The 26,686-nt window shown below is 38.8% G+C and overlaps 1 protein-coding gene across 2 annotated transcripts in view; it reads right to left on the bottom strand.

Annotated features, from left to right (window-relative positions):
- The window catches only part of CCDC85C (coiled-coil domain containing 85C), a 186,755-nt gene that overhangs the window by 11,495 nt on the left and 148,574 nt on the right, over positions 1 to 26,686 (bottom strand). The window contains exons 4-5 of one of the 2 annotated variants that reach the window (XM_088149860.1): positions 26,271 to 26,375; positions 7,843 to 7,938 (exon numbers count right to left, since the gene is read on the bottom strand). In XM_088149860.1, the coding sequence (XP_088005986.1) occupies positions 7,843 to 7,938; positions 26,271 to 26,375 (201 nt within the window). The remainder of the gene's footprint in view (positions 1 to 7,842; positions 7,939 to 26,270; positions 26,376 to 26,686) is intronic. The other variant, XM_088149861.1, reaches the window with a different exon arrangement.

Genomic DNA, 26,686 nt, shown 5'->3' with positions numbered 1-26,686 from the left:
GCCTCATGTTTTCCACATTTCCAGCATAATTTTGAAGTATCTGTATATATCCAAAATAATTTTTCTGATGTCATATACCAATGGTACAACATTTTGTAAAAGTTCTCTTTTAAGTTATAACATAATGTAAATTTCAGTCCTTTCAACCACATCTTCTTCCATTGGTCCATCTATATATTATAACCAAAAGTCTTGGCCCATTTTATCATATACTCTTTAACTTGTTCTTCTTCCATTTCAAATTTCAGTAAAAACTTATACATTTTAGCAGCCACACGTTCATCATTTGTACATAACACAATCTCAAATTCCATCTTATATAATTCAATTCCAACTGTCTTTTTGTCAAAGTTAAACCTTTCTCTTAAACACCTATTTACTAGATGTTGAAGACAAACAGTAAGATATAGTTTCTCCTTGTGTTCTGGTTATGTATGAATCATTTGACCAACCATTGTTGGAAAAAGCATGTTAGGCTAACTGGACTTTTAGTCTGATTTTGTAGATTACAGTAGTAGTAATTATTACTTATTTTTACTCAAGAAAATGCTACTTATTAGTCTCCATATGTCCTGAGATATATGCCTGAATGTTATCTATGTCAGTAATATGAAGTTCAACAACTATTCCAGAACCTACTGAAAATATGATGGCATCATATTAATATTTAAAGAAGTAAATTCCTACTTCTTAACCCTACTGTGAAAAAGTAGGATCTATAAAAATCTCAGAAATCATCTGCGAATACAACTGTTAATTTCAGTGAAAGAGGATTTGTTAGCCATCGCTAACAAAAATAACAATTGTAATCCTTAAATCTTGGATATCATACCCCTTGGATCTTGTGCTCAGGCTACTGCTACTGAATGCCAGAGCATGTAATAAGATCATGATATTCCACAACTTGATCAAGCAGAAACAAACCAGCCCAGCATGTACAGTGGGGCAAAAAAGTATTTAGTCAGCCACCAATTGTGCAAGTTCTCCCACTTAAAAAGATGAGAGAGGCCTGTAATTTTCATCATAGGTAAACCTCAACTATGAGAGACAAAATGGGGGAAAAAATCCAGAAAATCACATTGTCTGATTTTTAAAGAATTTATTTGCAAATCATGGTGGAAAATAAGTATTTGGTCACCTACAAACAAGCAAGATGTCTGGCTCTCACAGACCTGTAACTACTTCTTTAAGAGGCTCCTCTGTCCTCCACTTGTTACCTGTAGTAATGGCACCTGTTTGACCTTGTTATCAGTATAAAAGACACCTGTCCACAACCTCAAACAGTCACACTCCAAAGTCCACTATGGCCAAGACCAAAGAGCTGTCGAAGGACACCAGAAGCAAAATTGTAGACCTGCACCAGGCTGGGAAGACTGAATCTGCAATAGGCAAGCAGCTTGGTGTGAAGAAATCAACTGTGGGAGCAATAATTAGAAAATGGAAGACATACAAGACCACTGATAATCTCCCTTGATCTGGGGCTCCACGCAAGATCTCACCCCATGGGGTCAAAATGATCACAAGAATGGTGAGCAAAAATCCCAGAACCACACGGGGGGACCAAGTGAATGACCTGCAGAGAGCTGGGACCAAAGTAACAAAGGCTACCATCAGTAACACACTATGCCGCCAGGGACTCAAATCCTGCAGTGCCAGACGTGTCCTCCTGCTTAAGCCAGTACATGTCCGGGCCCGTCTGAAGTTTGCTAGAGAGCATTTGGATGATCCAGAAGAGGATTGGGAGAATGTCATATGGTCAGATGAAACCAAAGTAGAACGTTTTGGTCTAAACTCAACTCGTTGTGTTTGGAGGAGAGAGAATGCTGAGTTGCATTCAAAGAACACCATACCTACTGTGAAGCATGGGGGTGGAAACATCATGCTTTGGGGCTGTTTTTCTGCAAAGGGACCAGGACGACTGATCCGTGTAAAGGAAAGAATGAATGGGGCCATGTATCGTGAGATTTTGAGTGAACACCTCCTTCTATCAGCAAGGGCATTGAAGATGAAACGTGGCTGGGTCTTTCAGCATGACAATGATCCCAAACACATCGCCCGGGCAACGAAGGAGTGGCTTCGTAAGAAGCATTTCAAGGTCCTGGAGTGGCCTAGCCAGTCTCCAGATCTCAACCCCATGGAAAACCTTTGGAGGGAGTTGGAAGTCCGTGTTGCCCAGCGACAGCCCCAAAACATCACTGCTCTAGAGGAGATCTGCATGGAGGAATGGGCCAAAATACCAGCAACAGTGTGTGAAAACCTTGTGAAGACTTACAGAAAACGTTTGACCTCTGTCAATGCCAACAAAGGATATATAACAAAGTATTGAGATGAACTTTTGATATTGACCACATACTTATTTTCCACCATGATTTGCAAATAAATTCTTTAAAAATCAGACAATGTGATTTTCTGGATTTTTTTTCTCATTTTGTCTCTCATAGTTGAGGTATACCTATGATGAAAATTACAGGCCTCTCTCATCTTTTTAAGTGGGAGAACTTGCACAATTGGTGGCTGACTAAATACTTTTTTGCCCCACTGTATAATCAAGCCCTGGATTGGCAGGGATGATATAGCCTTATCCGAGATCTGCCTACCAGTTTATCGGGTGTTTCATCAGTCACAATTCAACAAAGAGGGATGGTGGCAATAATCCTTCCTGAGTCCTTGATGTTGACCAAAGGACTTTCTCATCAGATGGCTGGATGCAAGTGTCTGTTCCTGAAGTTGGGCTGAAGGGAAAAACTGGGGTTTAATGCCCCACCCTTCACCAACAGCATCTATGTTCAAGTTTTTGGATCTCATTTGGTGGGGCTAGTGTTGGATTCACCACAGTTATTAGTGCTCAAAGATTTTAACCTCAGTGTCCTGGGAGCAGAAATTGGGGTGGCTCAGGAATTCATGGCTTCCATGGTAACTACAGGCCTGCCCTACAGAGCTGGACATATGCTTGATCTAGTCTTTGCCTCAAGTTTGTGGTTTGAAAGTTGCCAACAATCTTTTATCATGTTCAGATAACTTTCTGGTTAGTATGGAGCTCTTTGATACCATCAACTTCCATAAGTGTGTCCAGGTATCTTATGGATCTGTCTTCAGCAAGTACTTGAGGATCTTCCCAGTGATATGGTGGATAATTTTGTCACAACCCAGGCCAATTTCTGGAATTTGGAAATAACAAAGGCATTGGACATGATTGCTCTGACTGGGACAATCTCTTGTTCACAAATCCAGGGTGGTTCAAGGAGCTCAGAGAGCTGAAGTAAGAGAAGAAATGCCAAATACACCAGCAGGGGAAAAGACAATGAACAGGTTTGGCCAAACACAGATACACACCCAAAATTCGGCCAACACTTTAGCGATAACGGCAGCAAGGTATCATTACTTCTCTGCCCTTATTGTGTCAGCAGAATGTCATCCAGCAGCCCTCTTTGCAATGGCCCATAACTTATAGGGGTGATCTTCCTTAAGGCTGCTATAGCATATTTGTTAGCCATTTTGCTGGGGGGAAAAAATGCTTATATTCACTCATACTTAGGTGCAGCATAAGATAACAGGGATGGTATCTTGTGAAATTACCTCAGTTCGTTTCATCTTGTGGAATCAGAGAAAGTGGACAGGGTTCTCTGTGGAATTGGTTCTGCCACCTGTGTTGAACTGATCCTCTCTCAATCCATATTTGGATCTGTGTCTCCAGTGAGCACACTAACCTCTGATATCACTAGGACATGGTTAACAACTATTCCACAAATTAGTGATTCCAATTTACAATATACCTGTCCCTTTTGTGCACTCAATTCCAGCAGAAACTCCCCAGAGATATCCCCAATCAATTACATTACTTTCTCAATGAGGTAACCAGAGAGGTGTGTGTTCTAATTAGGGAAAGCTACTAGGGAAGTGTCTTTTTGTTCTAAAGATTAGATTAGTACAGGTGATTAAGAACAAGCACTTCATCAAAGTAACAGAATTGTTAATTCTCGTTCACCAATTTTCATCCATTTATATCCTCCCATTGCATAATGTTTTTGCTGTTGTGGTGCTTGGATGAATGTAATAGGACACTGGAAGAAGAGGGATAGATTCACAATATGAATACTGCTTTTGGATCACCATGCTGCAAAGCCAGGGAGGCAAACAACCACAGAAATCTTAGCAGAATTCTTATTGCCTATTTTCACCTTATTACAGTAAATCTGTGCTTAACATCCAGAGCTTATCAGTATCTCTGGCTCATAAATCTTTGTGGGTATATGCAACCCCCACAGCAGTAAGACACAACGTTTTATAATAGTTTTTTTTTTGTCTTGTTGCATTTATATGTTACATGTAGAGAGAAAAAAATCATCCTTATAGCCCTAAAACTCCTGCTTAATGGTCCTTACTTCAGAATGATTCAAGTAGCAATGATTACCCCAGAAGCCAGTGTAAAAAAGGGCCAATCAGCTTCCCACCCATGAAGGCAGGAACTGGTTTGCTAAATGGAAGCTAAAGTACATTGTAGAAAAAGATTGCAGCTTGAGAGGCAAAGCACATGTCAGAATTCTTCTTTCTTTGCTAGAAGATTTTCAGCATCTTTTATTTCCTCAAAAGTCTGAGCAGCTTTCCAGCTTTCCAGTTTGAGCACCTTTCCAGAGGCTCTGATTGGTTCCAGTCCTTTGCTCTGAGTTTCTTCCCAGGCTTGGATCTCCTCAACAGCTGTCCAACATTCAGGCCATTAAGACTGGTTCAAAAGATCCCCACTTATTAATTGGCTACAATGTTATACCAAGCAGGAACAACTTGTGTAATCTCTTTTAACTATGATTTGTTTACATTCTTCATGTACCTAATGTATTCTCTTCCCTTCCTCTCACAGCTTCCTCTTTACCTACAGGACACTCTTCATCAGAAAGAATCTGCCCAGCTGTTTTCCTAATAGATTTACAACAGGAAATGGTGAAATGCAGATTCCAGGATTCAGAGGCAATCAATGAGGTGAAAATAAAATACAACTTATTTAAAAAATCTTGTGCACCAGTTGCACACTTTCTTGGATTGAAAGACCTGATTCATGGTCTCTCATGCTTTGCTCACCTTGTGTCTAGATTACTGCAAGGCACTCTACATAAGGGTGCCCTTGAAGACCACCAGAAGGTGCAGCTAGTCCAGAATGCAGTGGCACAAGTAGTTACGGTGCACCTCAGTCCACCCATACACCACCTCTACTTTGCAAGCTGCATTGGTTACCAATGGGCTTCCAGGGGCAACTGAAAGCCTTAGTTATCACCTTTAAAATTCATAGCACAAGGCCAGGTGATTTGCAGAATCACCTGTCTCTGGCTAGTTGTGCCCATCCAATAAGGTCCAACAAGGTCAGCTTGCTCCAGGTCCCATCTCTTAAGTGTAAAGAGTAAGGGAGGTGAACTTGACAGAAATATGCAAGAACTGTTACCTAGGCAAGGAGGGCTGAAACATTCTTTAAGCCCTGGGAAACAAGATAATATCTGGAAGCAGCTCAGGCAGACAACTCCCTGATTCACTGGCGTATAAGAAAGAGGGGAGGTACAGCAAGATTATGTTATTTATAGTCAAACTCAATAAAGTGTAGTTCTGATTTTCCTGTGAAGTTGAATTTCTGGTCTGGTCTACCTAGTGACAGTACTACCTAGTGCTGATATAAGCAACAACATCTTATGGGACCAGGCGACATGTCGCTGGACCTGTCCTATGGAAGAGCACTCCTGCCAAAATACAGATGCACCTATCCTTGTCTACTTTTTCTAAAGCCTTAAAGACCTGGCTTTTACCCCAGGCCCTGGGTCAGGGAGATTTGTGATCCTGTCCAATATGATTGTTTGTTGAGTTGCCTTGGCATAATTTTTATATTAGTTTTATCATATTTTATATTTTATGACAATTTACTGTCGTGTTCTCTCTCTCTCTCTCTCTCTCTCTCTCTGGGGGCGGGGGGATGCCTTCCTGAGTCATTTTGAGAGAGTGGCTATAAAATAAATACCTAAATGCCAACACAAATAATAGAGATATAGAAAAAGAATGTGTTAAAGGAAAATGATGCAAACTACATCATTTCTCCTGCTCAGAGAATGACAGCAGATAAAACCTGTTAAGTCCAGCAGGTACATAGCCCTGTTCTAAGACCCAGCCTCCGCTGAGGTTCTGCTTCTGAGAAAGTGCCCATTTTGTGATTCTAACTTCTTCTTGTAAATATATTGCTTATATTTACTTATCAGCAGTCAGAAACATTTCTCTAGACAGCATAAGTTCACAGATTTACCCCCTCTTTCCTCCATGTGGCTGGCCTTTAAATGTATCTTAAAGATTAATAACACGTTAGGGAAGTAGAAAGTAACTAGAGAGCCTCCTAACAAGAAAATGGAAAACATACCGTTGCTCTGAAAAAGTCAAAGACCTAAAAAAGTTTATATACAGAGGCACAGAGGAAAACTGGTGTGTACCACTAGATCTTCTTGCTGTGACAAGTATCTTCCACAACAGCACTACACCATCTTGTGTGATCAGACCAGGAGGGGATACTGCAGATTCCAGATGTTAAGGGATTGGGAAATTGGAACCAGGCATTTTTGTTGGTAGCCCCTTATCTGTGGAATAGCTTACTCTCTGACATTTGGATGGTCCCCCACTCACATGTCTGAGTGAAGACCATGCTTCTCTGGTGAACATTTGGAGTTTAAGGAGCTTTTTAAAGCATTTTTAATTTTGTTATTGAATTGAATCTTATTGATGATAGGATACTATGTTTTTATGATTGTATGTGAGCAGCCCAGAATCTATTGGATTGTGTCTGGATATAAATGCTATAATAAATGAATACATTCTGGTTGCAAAATCCAGTATGTTTTTCTTGGATTCCAAAACTGAGGATAACATTGCAATCAATTTTTATTCAAATCCATAGTTGTGTGTAAAGTATACTTTCCAGAATTACATATTATTTTTCTATGATATAACTGCATGTTGATTGCTTAGAATTAGACTAGTACTCTATTTCCTTTTTCCTGCTTCTTTTTAAATCCTCAATTATAAAATTGGGCCATTTGCTTACTTATCTTAACCTACTTTAAAATTGTATAACTCACTAACTTTAAGACAATGGCAAGTTTGCATGGCTTGAAATACTTCAATCCATTGCTTTCTTTTTTCTATGGGGAAGGATACAAGGGAAACAAGAGGGATTTGCTAACTCACAAATAATGCTAGATCTTAAATGAAAAGGAAAGAATTAATTATTGATCCAGGTGGATGCAGACTGTGGCGCAAACTCATTTGGCCTTCATATGTCTGCAATATACTCAACTGTCTCAAAGGAAAGCAGTGGATTGAATCATTATCAAATCCCAAAGCTCAGAGTCAGAAATGGCACGCTGGGAACCAGCTAGTGACTGCTTTCAGAGAACAGATGAACCAAGCAAACTGAGGTGGTTTAATTAATGGTTGCTGGTTATCCAATCTGAGAAAGTCTGTCATGTGTTACTGCCAGCTCCAAACTCTTTCCTTGTATCTCATTCATTAGAAATACATAGCTATGCAATAGCACTTTTGTTTCTTTTGCTGTCTATCCTATTGCCCAGTACTGCCATTACTTATACTGTGAATGAACAGCACATATTCAGGCAAAACTTTTAAAAGCTGGAATACCATTAGATTCCCCATTCTATATTTCAGCAGTTTTCTCCAATCTGATGTCCTTCGGGGCTCAACATTCTAGAGGACACCAAGTGCAGAAAACTGGCAACGGATATCTCAGTGGCTATCAAAGCAATTATCCCCTTTGTGCCAGAATGCAAAATAAGACTTGATGCACACACAAATATAAATACGTACCTTCATAGCATGTACCACTGCTTCAGGTTTCTGGCTTAGGGGAATATACCCAACTGCAGGAGATGCAGCAAAATCAGGAGTCATGCGAAAAGGGCCCTGTCAAGATACCAGAAAAAGTAGACCATTATAATATATAGCTTTGTAATTCCTATTTTAGATTCTTCTGTGATGACAACTTACAGTCTGGTCCAGAAATATTGGGACATCGACACAATTCTAACATCTTTGGCTCTATACACCACCACAATGGATTTGGAATGAAACAAACACAATGTGCTTTAACTGCAGACTGTCAGCTTTAATTTGAGGGTATGTACATCCAACTGAGGTGAACAGTGTAGGAATTACAACAGTTTGCATATGTGCCTCCCACTTGTTAAGGGACCAAAAGTAATGGGACAGAATAATAATCATAAATCAAACTTTCTCTTTTTAATACTTGGTTGCAAATCCATTGCAGTCAATCACAGCCTGAAGCCTGGAACGCATAGACATCACCAGACGCTGGGTTTCATCCCTGGTGATGCTCTGCCAGGCCTCTACTGCAACTGTCTTCAGTTCCTGCTTGTTCTTGGGGCATTTTCCCTTCAGTTTTGTCTTCAGCAAGTGAAATGCATGCTCAATGGGATTCAGGTCAGGTGATTGACTTGGCCATTGCATAACATTCCACTTCTGTCCCTTCAAAAACTCTTTGGTTGCTTTTGCAGTATGCTTTGGGTCATTGTCCATCTGTACTGTAAAGCGCCGTCCAATGAGTTCTGCAGCATTTGGCTGAATGTGAGCAGATAATATTGCCCGAAACACTGCAGAATTCATCCTGCTGCTTTTGTCAGCACTCACATCATCAATAAATACAAGAGAACCAGTTCCATTGGCAGCCATACATGCCCACACCATGACACTACCACCACCATGCTTTACTGATGAGGTGGTATGCTTAGGATCATGAGCAGTTCCTTTCCTTCTCCATACTCTTTTCTTCCTATCACTCTGGTACAAGTTGATCTTGGTCTCATCTGTCCATAGGATGTGGTTCCAGAACTGTGAAGGCTTTTTTAGATGTCGTTTGGCAAACTCTAATCTGGCCTTCCTGTTTTTGAGGCTCACCAATGGTTTACATCTTGTGGTGAACCCTCTGTATTCACTCTGGTGAAGTCTTCTTTTGATTGTTGACTTTGACACACATACACCTACCTCCTGGAGAGTGTTCTTGATCTGGCCAACTGTTGTGAAGGGTGTTTTCTTCACCAGGGAAAGGATTCTTCGGTCATCCACCACAGTTGTTTTCCGTTGTCTCCCGGGTCTTTTGGTGTTGCTGAGCTCACCGGTGCGTTCCTTCTTTTTGAGAATGTTCCAAACAGTTGTTTTGGCCACGCCTAATGTTCTTGCTATCTCTCTGATGGGTTTGTTTTGTTTCTTCAGCCTAATGATGGCTTGCTTCACTGATAGTGACAGCTCTTTGGATCTCATCTTGAGAGTTGACAGCAACAGATTCCAAATGCAAATAGCACACTTGAAATGAACTCTGGGCCTTTTATCTGCACATTGTAATTGGGGTACTGAGGGAATATCACACACCTGGCCATGGAACAGCTGAGAAGCCAATTGTCCCATTATTTCTGGTCCCTTAACAAGTGGGAGGCACATATGCAAACTGTTGTAATTCCTACACCGTTCACCTGAGTTGGATGTACATACCCTCAAATTAAAGCTGACAGTCTGCAGTTAACGCACATTGTGTTTGTTTCATTCCAAATCCATTGTGGTGGTGTATAGAGCCAAAAATGTTAGAATTGTGTCGATGTCCCAATATTTCTGGACCTGACTGTATGTCCCTAACAAATCAGGGAAATCAGTGCAGTTTGTTGTTGTTTTGGAGAAAACTCCTGAAAACACCAAGAACAGCCAAGAGAGCCAAGAAAATAAACAAATGGATCATCAGACAAGTCAACCCAAAGTTCTTACTCAAGGCACAAATCACCAGGCTCAAATTATCATACTTCAGATACATTACATGAAGACCTTGTTCTCTGAATAAGCCTATAATGCTAGGAAAGGTGGAAAGAAAGAGAAGAGGACAACTGACAGCAAGGTGGAGGAACTCAGTTAGTGTGGTGGTGGGTCTACCAGTGGAAGACCTGAAGGACTAGATTAGGGACAGAACTCATGGAGAAAATCTATCTATGTTATTGCTAAGAGCCAATTTGATGACGCAAAATCATAAAAAATCAGTGTGCTTTTGCTGTAAATTACATGTGGAATTACAGATGAATTTAAGTTCTTTGAGTTGGGTTCTTTTTGCATTGATGTATATCCTACTATATTCCTATTTGCACTGCTAGTCCTCACACTATTTTAAAGGTTTCCTATGAAATGCTTTACTGTAATTCCCAAAACTGAAACTGGGCATTTTTACAGCAGTTTTACTGATTCATGTTATAGTGACAATGTGATCTCATGTGGTATTCAGGAAGTTCTGGTTATATTACAACATTGGAAAAGTTTGCTTTATCCTATGTATTCCTGCCTAGTTGTTCAGATCCTCCTTGGAGGCTCTTCTCTGTATGTCACCAGCCAAAATGGTATGAAGATAGCTGCAAGGAAAGAGGGGTTTTTGCAGTGATGCCTGCTGTTTCCTTCTAGCAGGTGTTTAATCTTTAATACTTCTACCAGTTTTTTATTGCTGGCTTAAATGTACTAGATTTAATAATACCTTGGATGTTGTTTTGGGTTTTATGTTTGTAAAAATGGTTCCATGGCATTAGCCAGTTGCACAGGAGATAATGTTAGACTGTCAAAGTAAAACTGGGGAGATCTGGGTTCAGATCTGTGCTCAGCCATAAAACTGGGTAGTCTCAAACCACCGATCACATTTCTCAGCATAACCTACTTTATGAGGAAGCTGTGAGGGGGGAAAGTGGTCTGTGTGTTTGTGTGTGTGTGTGTGTGTGTGTGTGTGAGAGAGAGAGAGAGAGAGAGAGAGAGAGAATCCTTTTAAACCAGAAAAGCACTTTCAAGCAGGCCAATTAAGACTGAAGGGGAGGAGAGAAGAAATGAATTATCCTTTCTTGTCCATTTTCCCCTCTAAAAAGTTTCTTTCAGTATCAAAGCACACCAAAAGAGATTTTTTTTTAACTCTAGAAATTGAAATTGCTCATAGGAAGCTATAGGTGGGTCACAGGCAGAGAGGGAATAAATATTTGGCTCGCACGATATTGACTGCATGATAACATTCTTTATAGGGCATCAAGTACCTTTCAAGGACTCAAAAGAGAGAGAGACAGAGACAGAGAATATCTGTGCAAGCAAATAGATGCATACAATGGTAGGACTGCCTAAATATTGACAACTAGATGGCAGCAAAGAATTATATTTTTGCTATTTTGAATCACTGTCTTTGCCCAACTCCTACTCCTCTTAAAATAGGATAAGCATTGTCCATGCTGAGGTATACCACTGGCACACCAACCACCAAACTCCTTCTCTCCTGTTCCCTACATTTTCACTGTATTTTGCTTCAGTCAACCCTGGATAACCTCCTTGCTTAACCACAGCTGCAGCTCATTTCAGGCTTCAACTTCTGGCCAACTGATAGACCTCCCATGTACATTATTGGCTCTGGCCAGCACCATCAGCCACCATTTCACACTTCCTGCTTCTTTGGGCTAGGGTAGAGTTTCCACTGTGATTGATCCCTATGATTGCTACTACTATGGTTTCAAATCCTGGCTTGTTCTGGAATTTGAAGCTATTGTCCCCTGAGTTCACGTATAATGAATGAGGAACTGCGGTTTCTTGAGATCAAAAGTTTCCAGTCTCCTCATAAGGACAAAGAGGAGGTGAATGGTGTTTTTGAACTGGATGAAAATGTGATGATGATAATGTCTAACCATGCTATGCCTAGGACTATATTCATTTACACGTCCAAGTGTCTGACTTCTGTTGGTTTCCCTAAAGCCAGCAAACTGAGTTGCTGCTGCTTTTAAGTTATCAGTGACCTGAACCTAAAAATCTATGACAAAGGCAACAGAGAAAATACCAAAAGCTTTCAAAACCAAAAATAGTGATTTACTTCTTGTGCAACCCAAAGGTAGAGCAATGTTTTAACAGTAATTTCTCAGTGATGGTATTCATCAATTAAGGCTTTGCAAAGCATCAGATCTGATTACAAAAATATTCTTTGACATGCATGGGAAGAGAAATGCAAACATCCGTTGGCAACTCATTAAACAGCAGCTGCACAATTCTGGAAACAGTCACAGCTGTTTTAATATATACTACCAGTAATGCTTCCAGTACAAATGCACCAGAGAACAAAAGAAGCTGGATTTTAATTTAGAGCAGTGTTTCCCAACCTTGGCAACTTTAAGATGTCTGGACTTCAACTCCCAGAATACTCATGCTGGCTGGGGAATTCTGGGAGTTGAAGTCCAGACATCTTAAAGTTGCCAAGGTTGAAAAACCCTGATGTAGAGAATCCTTTTGCAAACTTCTCAATTTGGAAGAAAATATGGTGATTCACCAACAGCACACCAAAACTGTATATGCCACTGCAATACTTTGTTTAATAAAAGTACTGTTGGATGTGTGAAACTCTAGAGCAGTGTTTCTCAACCTCAGCAACTTTAAGATGTCTGGACTTCAACTCCCAGAACGTCCATGCTGGCTGGGGAATTCTGGGAGTTGATGTCCATGTATCTTAAAGTTGCCAAGGTTGAGAAACACTGTTCTAGAGCAACATTATGAGGTATTACAGAATGAGAGGAAACATACTGTTTAGACATACTTGAAAGTAGTGTAATGAATTATAAGCAAATCTCTCTTAATCCTGTGATTAAGGAAAATGTATTCATCACCTTAATCACAATTGAAATAAAGTTATGCTTATTTTATAAATACAGGACTTCACAACTGGGCATGAGTTACACACACGTCATTTTGCAATGATACTTTATAATAACTCGTAAAAGTACTGCAGTTCCAAATATAGAATACAGTATCTGTATGCCTTGCAAGAGTGATGCTTTTTCCAAATTATGAGAACCAATGTTTCTTTTTGGCTTCATCTTAACATGGTTAGGACATTAGCAGCAGCTTGAGGAATGACTAAATCCTTTTTCCTCACCACCTTCCCATGTGCGCACACACACACACACACACACAATCTTTAGATGATATACTGTGATACAAGGATTTGTTTGCACCATACCTAACCTAAAGCTTAACCAAAGTTAAGCTAAAGGCTGAAACTAGGGCTAGAATATTATTAAGGGTAATTAAGGTTATTTCTCAGTCAGGGCAGAAGGGTAGAGGCCTTGAAATTTCTGAATACTTTCTTTGTCCATTTCTACTACATGAGAAGAAGAGGCAGTTGCTAAACAAGAACTACCTGTAAGGTTAATCTGACAAGATGGTTCTTGACAAAAATCTATGCTGGTTCTGGATTATGGCAGCGTCCTTTTCTAAATACTTGCTGACATATTGCTTGACAATCTGTTGCCCAATATAGACATTAAATATACCGATCTGTAGCCTCCTCTCCTTTCTTCCACTGAACTTTGGAACTTTTTGCACTTTTCCAGCCTTCTGGCATCTTATCAATCCTTCAGGAGTTTTTTGAAGATTACACTCAGTGGTTCTGAAATCATTTATGCTAGCTCCCTCAACCACCTAGAATTGGATTATGGATCTTACTACATCTTTATCAGTCCTGAGCTGCATTCTGTCCCTGCTTTCATCAATCAAGTTAGTGATAATATTCCTAACAATCATGTTAAGAACCATCATGATATATGACATGGTGTGAAATCTAAGTAGACAGTGGGAAAAATACCATACTTTCACAAGTGATTAAAAATATGTGCAGTTGTGGAAAAGTCTTCTCCACAATGTGCAGAACATACTGAAAACTAGCACATTCAGTTGTTGGTTCTCACTTGGTTAACTATCTGAATTCATCTAGTACATGATCACCCATTTTGAAGGTCACATAGGAATCCTGAGATGAAGCTGTAGATATATTTCAAATAACAAATTGCATCTTTCTTTCTTTTTCTCTCTCTTTAGTGCTTTTAGAAGTCAAAATGTAAGATCACTGAGTATGAATAAAGACCATCAGGAAATATCTAACCATTCAGAGTCTACATTTATTGTACAACATTAACTGATATTTCCCCTTTGTCCTTCCTTGTTACCCTCTTTCCCCTTCTGCATCAGTTTCTATGGAAACAAACACCAAGATAGCACATAGCTGCATCTACCAATATCATATGAAAAATCGGTTGGAAGGGTGGCATGGGAAAGGCAAGGCTGTGCGATGGCAATTTGACAGGTTCAGTCACCTGTTAAACCCAGCACCTACACTCTACCTCTCAGGACACCCTGTTTTCCAAAAATATTCTGTCAGCCATTGTCCTACTACGCCTTCTACAAAACTACACATTCAAAAATAGAAAAATGCAGAATGAGACTAATAGGTCATGTGTTAAAATGTTAACTTCTGAAATTGTCTCTTTCAGTCCTTTAATGATAACATTTCAAATATATATGCATCTTTGCAGCTTTTTCTTGGCAATGTTATATAAATAGTTTCTCATTACCATCTCCCAGTATGTTTTTTAAACTTTCCAATCTAGCCACTAGCCCTTAAATTCCTAGGTGATTCCCCTATTCAGGCACTAACTATGGTTGACCCTACTTAGATTCTGAGTTAGCCAAAGCTGGCTAAGTACTACCATCTGCTGAGGCATCTTCTGTTTATATGTTGTATTTTTAATCACTGCTTTAGTACATTTTCTTTCTTTAATTAAATAATTAAATCAACATTTAAGATGTTGTAAGCTATCTTGGGGGAATTATGATTTGAAAGGTGGCATGCAATTAAAAAAATAAAATAAATAAACAAAATCATTTCTCCTTGCTTTAACATTTTGGGCCACAGATCTGAGACAATTAAAGTTCTAAAAGTTCAATACAGTGAAAGAGTTCCAGTTACATCACTTATCTAGTTTTAATCATGGGCTCTAGTACCAAATTTGGATCTCTAGAATCAAAAGCATTGGACAGCAAAACAGAGGAAGGAAGGTAATGGAATTTTTGCACTGAAACTTCTTGCCATGATGTTCTCATCAAAACTGGGTTTATTTTGATTTTATTGGAAGTTAGTGGAGCCCATTTTATTCTATAGCGCCACTGAGCAGGATTACCTAGAAACTCACTTTTTAGTCCTGCAGCAATTGTGTGGGTTTTTAAGGGTTTTTCCCCCCCTGCTGCAGATTAGTTGATTTGATTTTCACTATGATTATGCAGTAAATAGAATTATACAAATACAATTAAATTGTTGCATACTACTTTAAGGCCCACTTAAAAACAGAAAACATTCCAGTTTTTCAAGGATAAAAAGAAAAACATGCAAGAGGTCAGCAACTAAATAACAGAAAAAGAAAAAAATCAGCTTTTAAGGTGATAATTCATATTTTTCACATTCATGTCTGACTCACATTGCACATTAGTGGAGACAGACGTGGCCCTATCATAAATTAGATTGTGGTAGCAGCTTTTCCAGCCAAACATCTATTTAACTTAAATTGCAGGATGATTCATTCAGAAATGTGCCGAGAAATCACACCATTCAATTTTAACATGCTGTCATCATCACTTGCTGAGAAGTACGTTGGTGAGAACATGTTAAAAGAAAAAGAAAATAAAAGCTCCCCCCTCCTCCTCTTGCTTTCAAATCTGAGTCCTTCAGTCTTTTTGGAGAAGAAAATATTGGTCATTATGGAGGGAGGGCACTGAACTGTGAATAACAAATATACAAAATCCAAACAATAAAACAAGAGATCCTTCTTTCTCTTCCTGTATGGATTTAACTTTGTGCTGAACTATAGCAATTCCTCAGTTATCTGGAAATATGAAAGAGGTTCCAACAGAGAAACTTTCCTTATATTAATAATAAATTACTCAAAACATGAAAACCATGTTTATAATAAAACCAACCCTTTGGGCAGGGCTGAGAACATAGTTTTCTTTGACTAATTTTCTATATAGTCTGGGATGGGGAAAGATTAATGAAAGGGTTCATGTAGCTGCAACTCAGTGTCCCAGAATGCAACAGTCTTTTCCTACTGACCCAGACCCATTATTTTGTTCAAGAGAAAGATCATAGAATCATAGGGTTGGTAGGGATCTCTTCTAGTCCAACCCCCAAGGCAGGAGTCCCTGTACCATCTCAGACAAATGATTGTCCAATCTTTTCTTGAAAACCTCCAGCAATGGAGCACCCACAACTCCAGGAGGCAAGCTGTCTAGATATTCTAGAGGCAGGTGTAGAGTAAGGTAAGAAATGCTGAAAAGGTCCTAGACCAAAATGAGCCCACCATCTTCCAGTTTTAAATTCCTAGACAGAGTTTGGGACCATATACTTTTTTATCATTGATCAGAGGTGGCCTTTTCCTAAACTAGCCTGAAAAATAAAAATATAAAGCATGACACATTGGTGCATGAGGAGTTACATATATAACTAGAAAATTTGTGTGTGTGTATGTATGTATAAGAATTGGTGATACAGGGTAGATATGGAAGGACTGAGGTCAAATCTCTATTGATTTGAGTCTTAGTTTCTGCTTGTTGGGTAGCCTTGGCAAGAAACATCTTTTAATTTATCTCATGATATTGTTATGATAAAAGGGGATAAATTCATGCATATTGCCTTGAAAATTCTGAAGAAAGAACTACAATGTTGTAATAGGTAGTATATTTTATTTACGGGCAAAGACCAGTCGTATAAAAAATAAAATACCACAAATAATTTTTAACATGTTACAAAAGAAGCCTGAAATAGTTAATAATGTGAGGAAGTCACCAAATGACTTCCATAATCTATAGCTATTGATAGAAATTTTGCAGGCTTCTTGGCAGTATCTGAAAATTAGTCACATAAAAGACAAATGATAACCTCATTATCAAAAAAACAGTTACATTTTCTGACAATTGGTGTTATAAGAACTGTTCACCACTGAGTGTAAAATGGGTACTTTAATAACACATGTGATGTAGTTTCCACCTATATATCAGAACATATGCAAACATGGTTTTCAATAAGGGAGGCTACTATATCTGCCCATTGTCACCCTAATGGATAGCATGTCAATTCGAGTCAAGGAGAAAAGTCTCCTGTGTGGGCTATGTAATAAGTTGAAAAAATATCTAGGGATAGTCCAGGAAGAGGGAGAAATTACACTGTAACAGGGATGGGAAACTCTGGCTCTGTTAGTTTGAATGTTTTAGTCCCAAATCCTTTGGCCAAAGTTTTATCAAGGCCGTGTACAGATATTGCCAGAATAGAAAAGCCGTAGTATGTCCAAACATGATTGATTTGTCTCCTTAGGGAGTAGATGAACCTATTTAACAAGAGCAAGTAGACCAAGGAAGTACTGCAGAGAATTTGCTTCAACCAGAACCTAGCGGGACATGCCCCAAAGAAATGCAGCCATATAAGGGCATTAAGGGTCAAGTAAGAGTCATGTGTTACAGGTGGTCCTTGTTTAATGACCACTCATTCAGCGACTATTCAAGCTTACAGCACTGCTGAACAAGAGGTAGTTACAACCGGTCCTTGGAGTTCCGTCTGTTGCAGCATCCCCATGATCACATGATTGTGATCTGGGCGCTTGGTGCCCAGCTTGCGATTACAACATCACAGTGAGCCATGATCACATGATCACAATTTCTGATATTCACAGCCGGCTTCCCATAAGCAAAGTCAATGGGAAAGCCAGCAGGAAGCCAAACATTGCGGTCAAGTGAGGTGCTTGCTTGACAACAGCAACTGGAACTGCCAATCACGTGACATTGCACTTTGTAACCATGTCACTTAGTGACGGCAATTCCAGTCCCAATTGCCATTGTAAACCAAGGACAACTTGTATAGCTTTTAAGAATTTTGACTGAATGACTTGAAGCATCCTTGTAGATGCACAACTAAGCACCATATAGCATCAAAGCCAGAATTTTAGCATTAAACTAGACAACCTATGACCTGTTGGGTCATTGTTTCAGAGATATTTCCTTACTTAAACAGAGAAACAGAATGACCAAGGCCCAAAAAACAATGGGAGTATGAGTGACTTGCACCTTGCTTCTGGCTTCCCCATTGATTTTGCTTGTGGGAAGCTGGCAGGGAGCACCAGAAATCTTCCTTCCTTCCTTCCTTCCTTCCTTCCTTCCTTCCTTCCTTCCTTCCTTCCTTCCTTCCTTCCTTCCTTCCTTCCTTCCTTCCTTCCATTTCAGGTACCTTGGTTCAAAAATTGTTGCCCTATGACACACCGCTTTGCCCAGTTGAATGTTATAGACAGGAGAGTTTTAGTAGTGTATACTTAGTTTAATTGCTGCTGGAACACAGTTGTTACTATGTTGGCCTGCATATTTAACTATCTCTAGGGATGTTCTTTGAGATCTTATTTTAAGATCACTCACTTGGCTGGTGCAATAGGTAGAAGTTTGAAAGTAAACTCTTAAGTACGTAAAGGTTTTAACCGTCATTTTAGTATTCCCTAGAGTCAGTTTAGAGAGCCAGTTTGGCATGGTGGTTAAGGTGCTGGCCTAAAAAGGAGACTGTGAATTCTAGGTTTCCCTTAGGCATGAAAGCCGGCTGGGTGATTTGGGGCCAATCACTCTCTCTCTCAGCCCAATCCACCTCAGAAGATTGTTGTGGAAAAAATAGAAGGCAGGAGTATTAGGTATGTTTGCTGCCTTGAGTTGGCTGAAATGCATAAAAGCCAGGATAAAAAGATGATGATGATGATGATGATGATGATGATGATGATGATGATGAAGAAGAAGAAGAAGAAGAAGAAGAAGAAGAAGAAGAAGAAGAAGAAGAAGAAGAAGAAGAAGAAGAAGAAGAAGAAGAAGAAGAAGAAGAAGAAGAGGAGGAGGAGGAGGAGGAGGAGGAGGAGGAGGAGGAGGAGGAGGAGGAGAGGAGGGGGGGAAGAGGAGGTGGTGGTGGTGGGTACCTTGGGCCAGTCACTCTCTCTCAGCCCTAGGAAGGAGGCCACAGCAAACTATTTCCAATATCTTGCCAAGAAAACTACAGGGACTTGTCCAAGCAATTGCCAGGATCAACACTGATTCAAAGCTGCACAGACTCACAAACACACAACATCCCTAGAGAAGTAAAATGATAGAGCTTTAAATAATCTATGCATACTCACATGAGTTATGGATAGAATATCTAAATCATCAACACATAAAAATGGAGATGGGACAATGGGTGAGAGATGGAGGATAGAATTCTGGCTTAGCAAAAACTGTAATGTTGTCACTGATGTAAACATTAAAGAGTATTGAGGCAAGAACAGTTCCTTGTTTAATGCCTTTTTGGGTTGGGATAAGTTCAGCTGAATTGCCTTTCCGATTATTCTTCAATTGTGTAGTAACATCTGGTACAATGCTATTATCAATTAAAGAGATAATGTTCAATCAATGTAGCAGCTAATTTCCTCCAGAGTCTATCACATGGAATTGAATCAAAGGCTGCCCATTAATCTACAAAAGCAACATACAACTTTTAGTCAACTAGAATATGTCTTGGCTGGGTGATGTAAAATTATGCATTGGTCCACTGCTGAATGTCAAAATCTGAATCCAGCCTGTTCAGAAGCCAAAATGTTCTCTGATATCACCCAATTCAACAGTTTCTATGATAAAATCTAGCATATAATTTGCTGATTATGAATAAAAGACTAATTGGTCAATAATTATCTGGGTCACACTTGGTTAGCTCTGGGAAAGAAAGAAAAAGAATTATTGGATTAAAATTCTCAAATTTCTTAGTCTACCACTAGGATTAGTGGTGGATTATATACAAGGGAATAACTAGGATAAGAAATAAATAAACTTCAACAACTTCCCCAAACTAATGAGGGTGGGAACTGCTGTTCAACTGCAGTACAAGAAGAAAAGTCTTGTGCTTTGCCTGGGTTCCCAAATAGTTCTGAATTTTTTCTGTATGATACAAGGTCTAGGAACCTGTGCTGGTTTGGGAATGAAAATTCAGTTTCTTAAGATACATTCTTTGATTAATTATAGGTTTTGTAATATGATAGGGTTTATGTAATATGCACAGGTAAATCAATCTTTCTTTCTTTCTTTCTTTCTTTCTTTCTTTCTTTCTTTCTTTCTCTCTCTCTCTCTCTCTTTCTCTCTCTCTCACACACACACACACACGCACATGGAAAGAGCAAGAATTTCTTTTCTTGATGAAAGATAATGGGGTACTAATCATAACACAGTAATTTCTTGTTTTAAACTAATAAATACTGTCATTGTAACAAATGCTATTTTTTACTACTTTTGGTCCAGTGAAGCTTTAAATCTAGTCTAATCTTATTCTGTCAAGAGTGTACCAAATTATCAGTTTGTTAGTATTCTATCCAGCCAGCAAGCCTGCCTATTCACCAGGAGAACGCTTGATTCAAAGTAACTGTGACATTTCATTATCGGACATCCACTATTCACATGGACCACAGGCATCCAATTTACAGCAAAACTGTCCTCACTGCCTCAGTCTCTGTCTTTCCTATTTAAAGAGCTGCGTTGTCCTAGGTCACATGGAGATGGATGTACAAAAGTGAAAAAGCAGAATACTCTGCCATGGGGCATAAACCAGGGAACACAAATCCTTGCAGAGAAAGGAGAGAATAATAGGGAAGAATAACAGATTTTATTTGAATCATTTTTTTTCTGTATATTTTACTGTGTTCCTCTGAAATATTTAGCGGTTTAATCAATAGCATTAACAAGAAAATGGAAAGAGGGAAAAGGCCATTTTCCTCCTCAAACTGAGAAAGGCTTTATTGCAGATGCAATTTTCTTTCAATGGGTATTTAATTTGCTTCTATTACATATACCAAACAAGTGCTCATGAATTAACACTTGGGGTTGTTCAGAAGCTAAGCCCAAGCCAAACCAATCTACCTAACCCAGCCACTTTCCTGTCTTGTCAGACACCATATAGCATTAGCATCATGGCAGTGTTCGACAAAATCTACTCAACCCCCTCCCCAAAAGGACTTACACACCCTTTTCCTTGAGTAAGGAACAAATAAAAAGGTTCATTTAAAAATGTATACGCACACACACACTTACTTAGTTACTTACTTAAACTATTCCTTTTGTCCTATGAATCTGGCTCCATATAAGCATATATGATGCTGCTCCTTTGGAAGAATAGTTCTGGGTTTTATGCCCAGTTAGAAGCCACATTCTAGGACTCAGAGAATGCAAGCTACCCTAGGAATTCTCTAGGATCAAAAAGATAGGATATCAAATATTGTTGGTGTGAAAGCAGGCAAATAACTACAAGATAAACTTGCCTCTCCAGGGAAACTCACGGAATGGGCATCCCACTGCTCTGAAGTACGATTAAAACCTTGGTGGAGTCCTTGGGGTTCTCTGAGCTTGGCTGTTTTCTTGCCAACGTTTCGTTACCCGGCTAGGAACATCTTCAGTGCTAGTCGGGTAACGAAACATTTGCAAGAAAACAGCCAAGCTCAGAGAACCCCAAGGACTCCACAGTTCAACTCTGAGCTACATATATTCGCTTCTATTGGTAAGACCTTGGTTTTAGAATGTATTACTATGTCTGACAATTCTAACCAAAATGTAAAATCTGACTCTTTCTAGGATGCTTGGGCTCAGTTGTTTTCCACTGAAATGAGAAGTTTCAAAGTTGGAAACTGATTCTGCCTTTATCCACATTTCCTTTTCTCTTCCTCTCTGTTACTGCTGCTTTAAAAGACCTGCTTTTGATGTTATTCATTGTTCAATAGGCTCTCAGTGTAATCAACCTCACAACAGCATTACATTCTTTTCTGTTGTGTTTAATTCTCGCTGTTTTCTCTTTTCTCCAAAAAGGTGCTGTTACACATTAGTCACCCACTGACACCAGGCACTACTGATTTGTGCAACCAGTGAATTGAATATTCCACATTCCAAGCTATGCTCAAAGCCAGCAAAAACTAACCAGCATTATGCAAAATGCAATCTGTTCCACCTGCTTGTGTTACACATCTGCAAAGGCAAGCAGCATTTGGCACTAGGACAGCCTAAGACTTTTTGATACCTTGGAGTAGAAAATGGAAAGAGTAACCCTCTTCTTGCAATGAAAGGAACCTAGTACATTCCAAATGTATTTGGGCTACAACCCTCATAATCACGGCATAGAGGCATGCTTGCTGTGGCTTATGGAATTTGTAGTACTTTAAAGGGAACTACTGATTTGTCTGCTGTGCACTTATTATTCAGAACACCATATATCAGTTAATCAAAAGCAATGTGTAATGCACACAAAATCCATGGGACAACCCAAAAAACTTACACACTACACAAGACTAGATCGAAACATTCTGAATTACCTCCTAGGGCACTGAAAGAACTAATGGAGGTGATTGCAGAACCACTAACTGTAAACTTTGACAACTGGAGAATTAAGAAGACCTCAGAAAACTGTAGGAGAACAAATGTTGTACCTATCTTCAAAAGAGTGAAGGAAGGTTCAGGAAATTACAGAACATCAGTTTGGTGACTATACTAGGTAAGATTCTCAAGCAGATTACAAAATAATGTATTTTGTGAGCACTTAGATAGGAATGCTACAATTAACTGGAGCCAGCATAGGTTTCTCAGACACAAGTGATGCCAGACTAATATTACCTCCTTTTTTCGACAAGAGCTACTAATTTAATGGATTGGGCCAAAATGAATAGGATGAAATTTAACAAGGAGAAATGTAAAGTCCTATACCCTGTGTGATGCAGCTATTAAAAAGACAATGTTAACTTGAGATGTATTAGCAGGAGCACAAAACCTGATCATAAGAAATAATTGTCCCACTCTACTCTGCTTTAGTTGGGTCCCATTTGGAATACCGTGTCCAGTTTGGGGCCACAGTCTAAACAGAACATCGGCAAACTGGAGCAAGTTCAGAGGAGGGCTACCAAGATGGTGAGAAAAGGGACTGAATACTCTCCTATGAAGAACCATTAAAGAAATTGAGTGTGATTTGTCTGCAGATGGGAGATATGACAGCACTCTTCACATAGCTGAGGGTTGTTATACAGAGGAGGGAATGAGCTTGTTCTCTGCTGCCTTGGAGGACAAGGCTACAATATTTCCCTTTCTAGAGCTACCAGTTTAATTCCTTGCACCTGCAGTAGAAATATATACCACTGTAATCTGGGCTCTTCTCAATTATTTCATTAAGCTATCTGACTCTTCTCATGTATTCAGTCATAGAAAGGGAACCTGAAAGATGGGGAAGTGCCATGTAATCATATCAGGATGTTTTGTTACAATGTTAAAAAATAGGATTGGATCCAGATTGCTATGAAGATTCTAATTCATCATTAGGTCTTGAGGCATATTTAGGGACAATTTGCACAGTCACCAAAATCAGAAGAACCACTTAATGCAGTTGTAGTGACCACATCTCCATACTTGCTAAGAGCCATCTGGAAAAGAACTGGAAATCCTAAGCGTCTCATGTGGATGACCAGTGTGCTACCAAAATAGTACTCTGTGGTTCTAGCAGAGAAGCATTCCTGGATCTCTAAAAGCACCTGACTCTAAAAGCATCCACTCTAGTTTCTCCTTAGGTATTCCTAGGCAGGAAAGATTATACCAGATTTCCTGTCTGGTCTATGGCTTTGTATGAGTAATAGTGGTCTTGTGGGTCTGTTTATTTGTAGATGCAAGGTTCTGATCTTGGAATAACGTTTGGCTTCTCTTTTCTCTATGGCTCAACCTGTAGTATTAAAACACATGAACAAATTATCTTTGCTGCATAGAAAACTAGCATGGCTGGCTCATTCCTAACAATTAAAAAGTCCCCACAATGCATTTCACTAAGTGAGCATGTCGGGGAAACAATTCACCTTCTCTGCAATATAATAAGATAGATAGACAGACAGACATAATCAGCTTCTTCATTATGACCAAAGCAACTTGGGTCAATCTGTTTGTTTGTGTCAGATTACTTGGTCATCCTAACCTTCCCTTACAGACCAATGCTAGTTTTCAAAATTGTTAACGCATTTCCTCAACAAATAGAAAGCAGGCATTTGGTGCATACTACAACTACCTAATCAGGAGTGCAAAAATAGCTATTAGAAGGCAGTAAATATATACTCTTTGCTGCCATCTAGTGGGCATCTATATCTTTGCAACCCAGATCTGATAGCCTTTTACTAGAAATTGCCCCCACAGATTAATACTATAAGTATATGTTTGTTATGTTAAGAAAATAAAGATCAGAAAGAGAGAGAATAAGAGATACAAATAAGGATATGATTATTCATTCTCTGAAGGAATTATGGAATTTCTCCTTCACACACTTAAACCTTTCTCAGAATACGAAAGAGAGAAGGTGTAAGAGGAAACATAAACATATTAATGGATGTCCTAGTACATAAGCAAATTTCTCTTCTTGGGATAAGTAGGAACACAGTATTTACAATTTCAAACATATTTTCAAATTTGGTATTTTGCAATCCACCAAACATTTCACTTACTTCTTACATACCATATACTTCTCCTGGTACTAAATATTTCTTTCTATATATAACCTGAACTTCTACAAGTAACTATTTGGCATATTTTAAAAAGCTCATCGAATAGGCATCTGGCTCAGATGAATGAATAAGGATTCATTCATCCTTGAAGCAAAAGGACAGTATCAATAAGCTTCTAGAAAGCCAGGTATTAGAAATTTGGAAGATACAGCTGGCCTTCCCTCATTTTTAGGAAGATATTCAATGGATTAAAAAGCAAACTGGATCCATGGACGTAAACATTTGATTATAACCATTAAAGTAACAGATACATGGTATAAGTATCACTCTGCACAGAAATTACAACAAAGTTGTTTTAATCTTCCAAAGTTGAACCTAGTTCAGTGAGTAGATGATACGTTTTGCAGACAGGCCTCATTCAGACATAACACTAAGCAACAGACCCAGTTACTGTGTTACACAATGATATGGTTTATGGCTGAACATATTGTGTGGATCCAGATACTGTAGTCTATAATCCATAGTTTATAGTTGAATGTGTTATGTAAACTTTGCCAACTGTAGTTTATTCAAGTAACTGTAGTTGATATACCATATTTTAATACTATAGTATACATATGCTATAAATAGATCTCTATGGTATTTTTGTGATGTGTGAACCCACATATTATGGCTTAGAATTATGTGTGAAACACTATGGCTTGTTCAATAAACCAAGGTTAAAATTTGGTTTAACATAATGTGTAAACCAGGTTATATGGGTATCCTTTAAGGCCATCAAGCCAAATTGTATGCAAAATACAACTAGAATATCACTAAGAGGTGACCAGAAAGTGTCCCTAGTAAAGCCAAACTCACCATTGCCCACAGCAGACTGTTTCAGTGTCAAAACTCTTATCATTACAGATTTATCCTAATATTTAGACAAATATGTTTCCTTTATTACAGTTCCTTTTAATTCAAAAATTATTTTTTTGAATTATGAAAATTATTTCATTTCAAGATGTTCTAATGACCAATAACCTGGCAAACTGGTTCCATGGACGTATAACTGCATAATTTTGATTACTTCTCATATTGTGTGAAAGTAAGAAATTTGACAATTAGTTTCTACTGTGTAATCTTTTATCAGCAATTCTATTCTAATAGTACAAGATTCCAAAGGTCCTAGATATTTAGGAGGTAGAAATTTGAAGACATCTAATTACTGACTTATGGATATAAGCAGTAAATGCCCAGGGGATATCAAAATATATACCTTAAGATTCTCTGGTAAACTCTGAAACAGAATTAAATGGATTTATGGGCTAAGAAAAAAACTGTCAGTCTAAATAGAAAGCAAGAACGTAAGTAAAACATTGTTCATTGATCATGGTATATGGTTGTTTAATTATGGTCTGTTGAATAAATGATAAATGGCAGGGTTTGCACAATAAATTTAGCCATAGACTATTATATACAATACACAATGTATACAAAACACAATGGATGAAGCCAATACAAAAACAAACAATACTATTTCTTTGTGCCATGTAAATCCAGTTATTATGTTAAAGGATTTTGCTCTCATCAATAGCTATTATGTTCTTAAGCTGTTGGTTTAAGAATGGAAGATTTGGGGAGATCTCTGATGCTATATTCCAGCTGATTTTCTTCCAGGGTACAAAGTACTTTCTTAATTTCCCATATATACTATTTAGCACATGGCAATAGATGCACAAATTCTCTATCTCCTGCTTTTACTTAACAATCTTCCAGAAATGAACATTCTTCAGTTGAGTTCTGGCTCCTCTTCTATATAAATCTAAGACTCTCACCAACAGAATGAGAATGAGTGGACTTCTGCGTGTATCTTACATTTTGCATGGCATCCTGATACTGCGGCAATGACGACAGCTGAGACTCAGAGTGGTATGGGGATAACCCTTTCCTAAGGGTCCTCAGATCCCCAGAGCTTGATTGCTGAAAAAAGAGAGACAGAGATAAAGCAGGATTTTCTATTTAGCTCCAAGTAAAACATGAAACTTAATTCCATTATATTTTCTTCTTTGGTTTCTACTCCATCATCTAATACATCTTGTTCAGTGGCGTGCACTGCATGTTTACTTTTGGACTGTATATAGTGCTGGACTCTATTAGCTGGAAGACATCAGCTATAGAATGGGAAGGGAGGCAATATTCCCTTATTCTATCTCTCTGCGGGCCTCAGTACCAAACATCTCTGAAGGCTTAAGGGAGGAAATTTGGGAGAAGGACTGAACAGTGGAGAAGGA

The sequence above is a fragment of the Python bivittatus genome, unplaced genomic scaffold (assembly GCF_059951505.1).
Source record: "Python bivittatus isolate LINGU-HERP-01145 unplaced genomic scaffold, Pbiv_v1 ctg000580_np1212, whole genome shotgun sequence".
NCBI lineage: Eukaryota > Metazoa > Chordata > Lepidosauria > Squamata > Pythonidae > Python > Python bivittatus.
The sequence above is the reverse complement of the archived record's forward strand: the minus strand, read 5'-3'. Positions and strand labels throughout refer to the sequence as shown.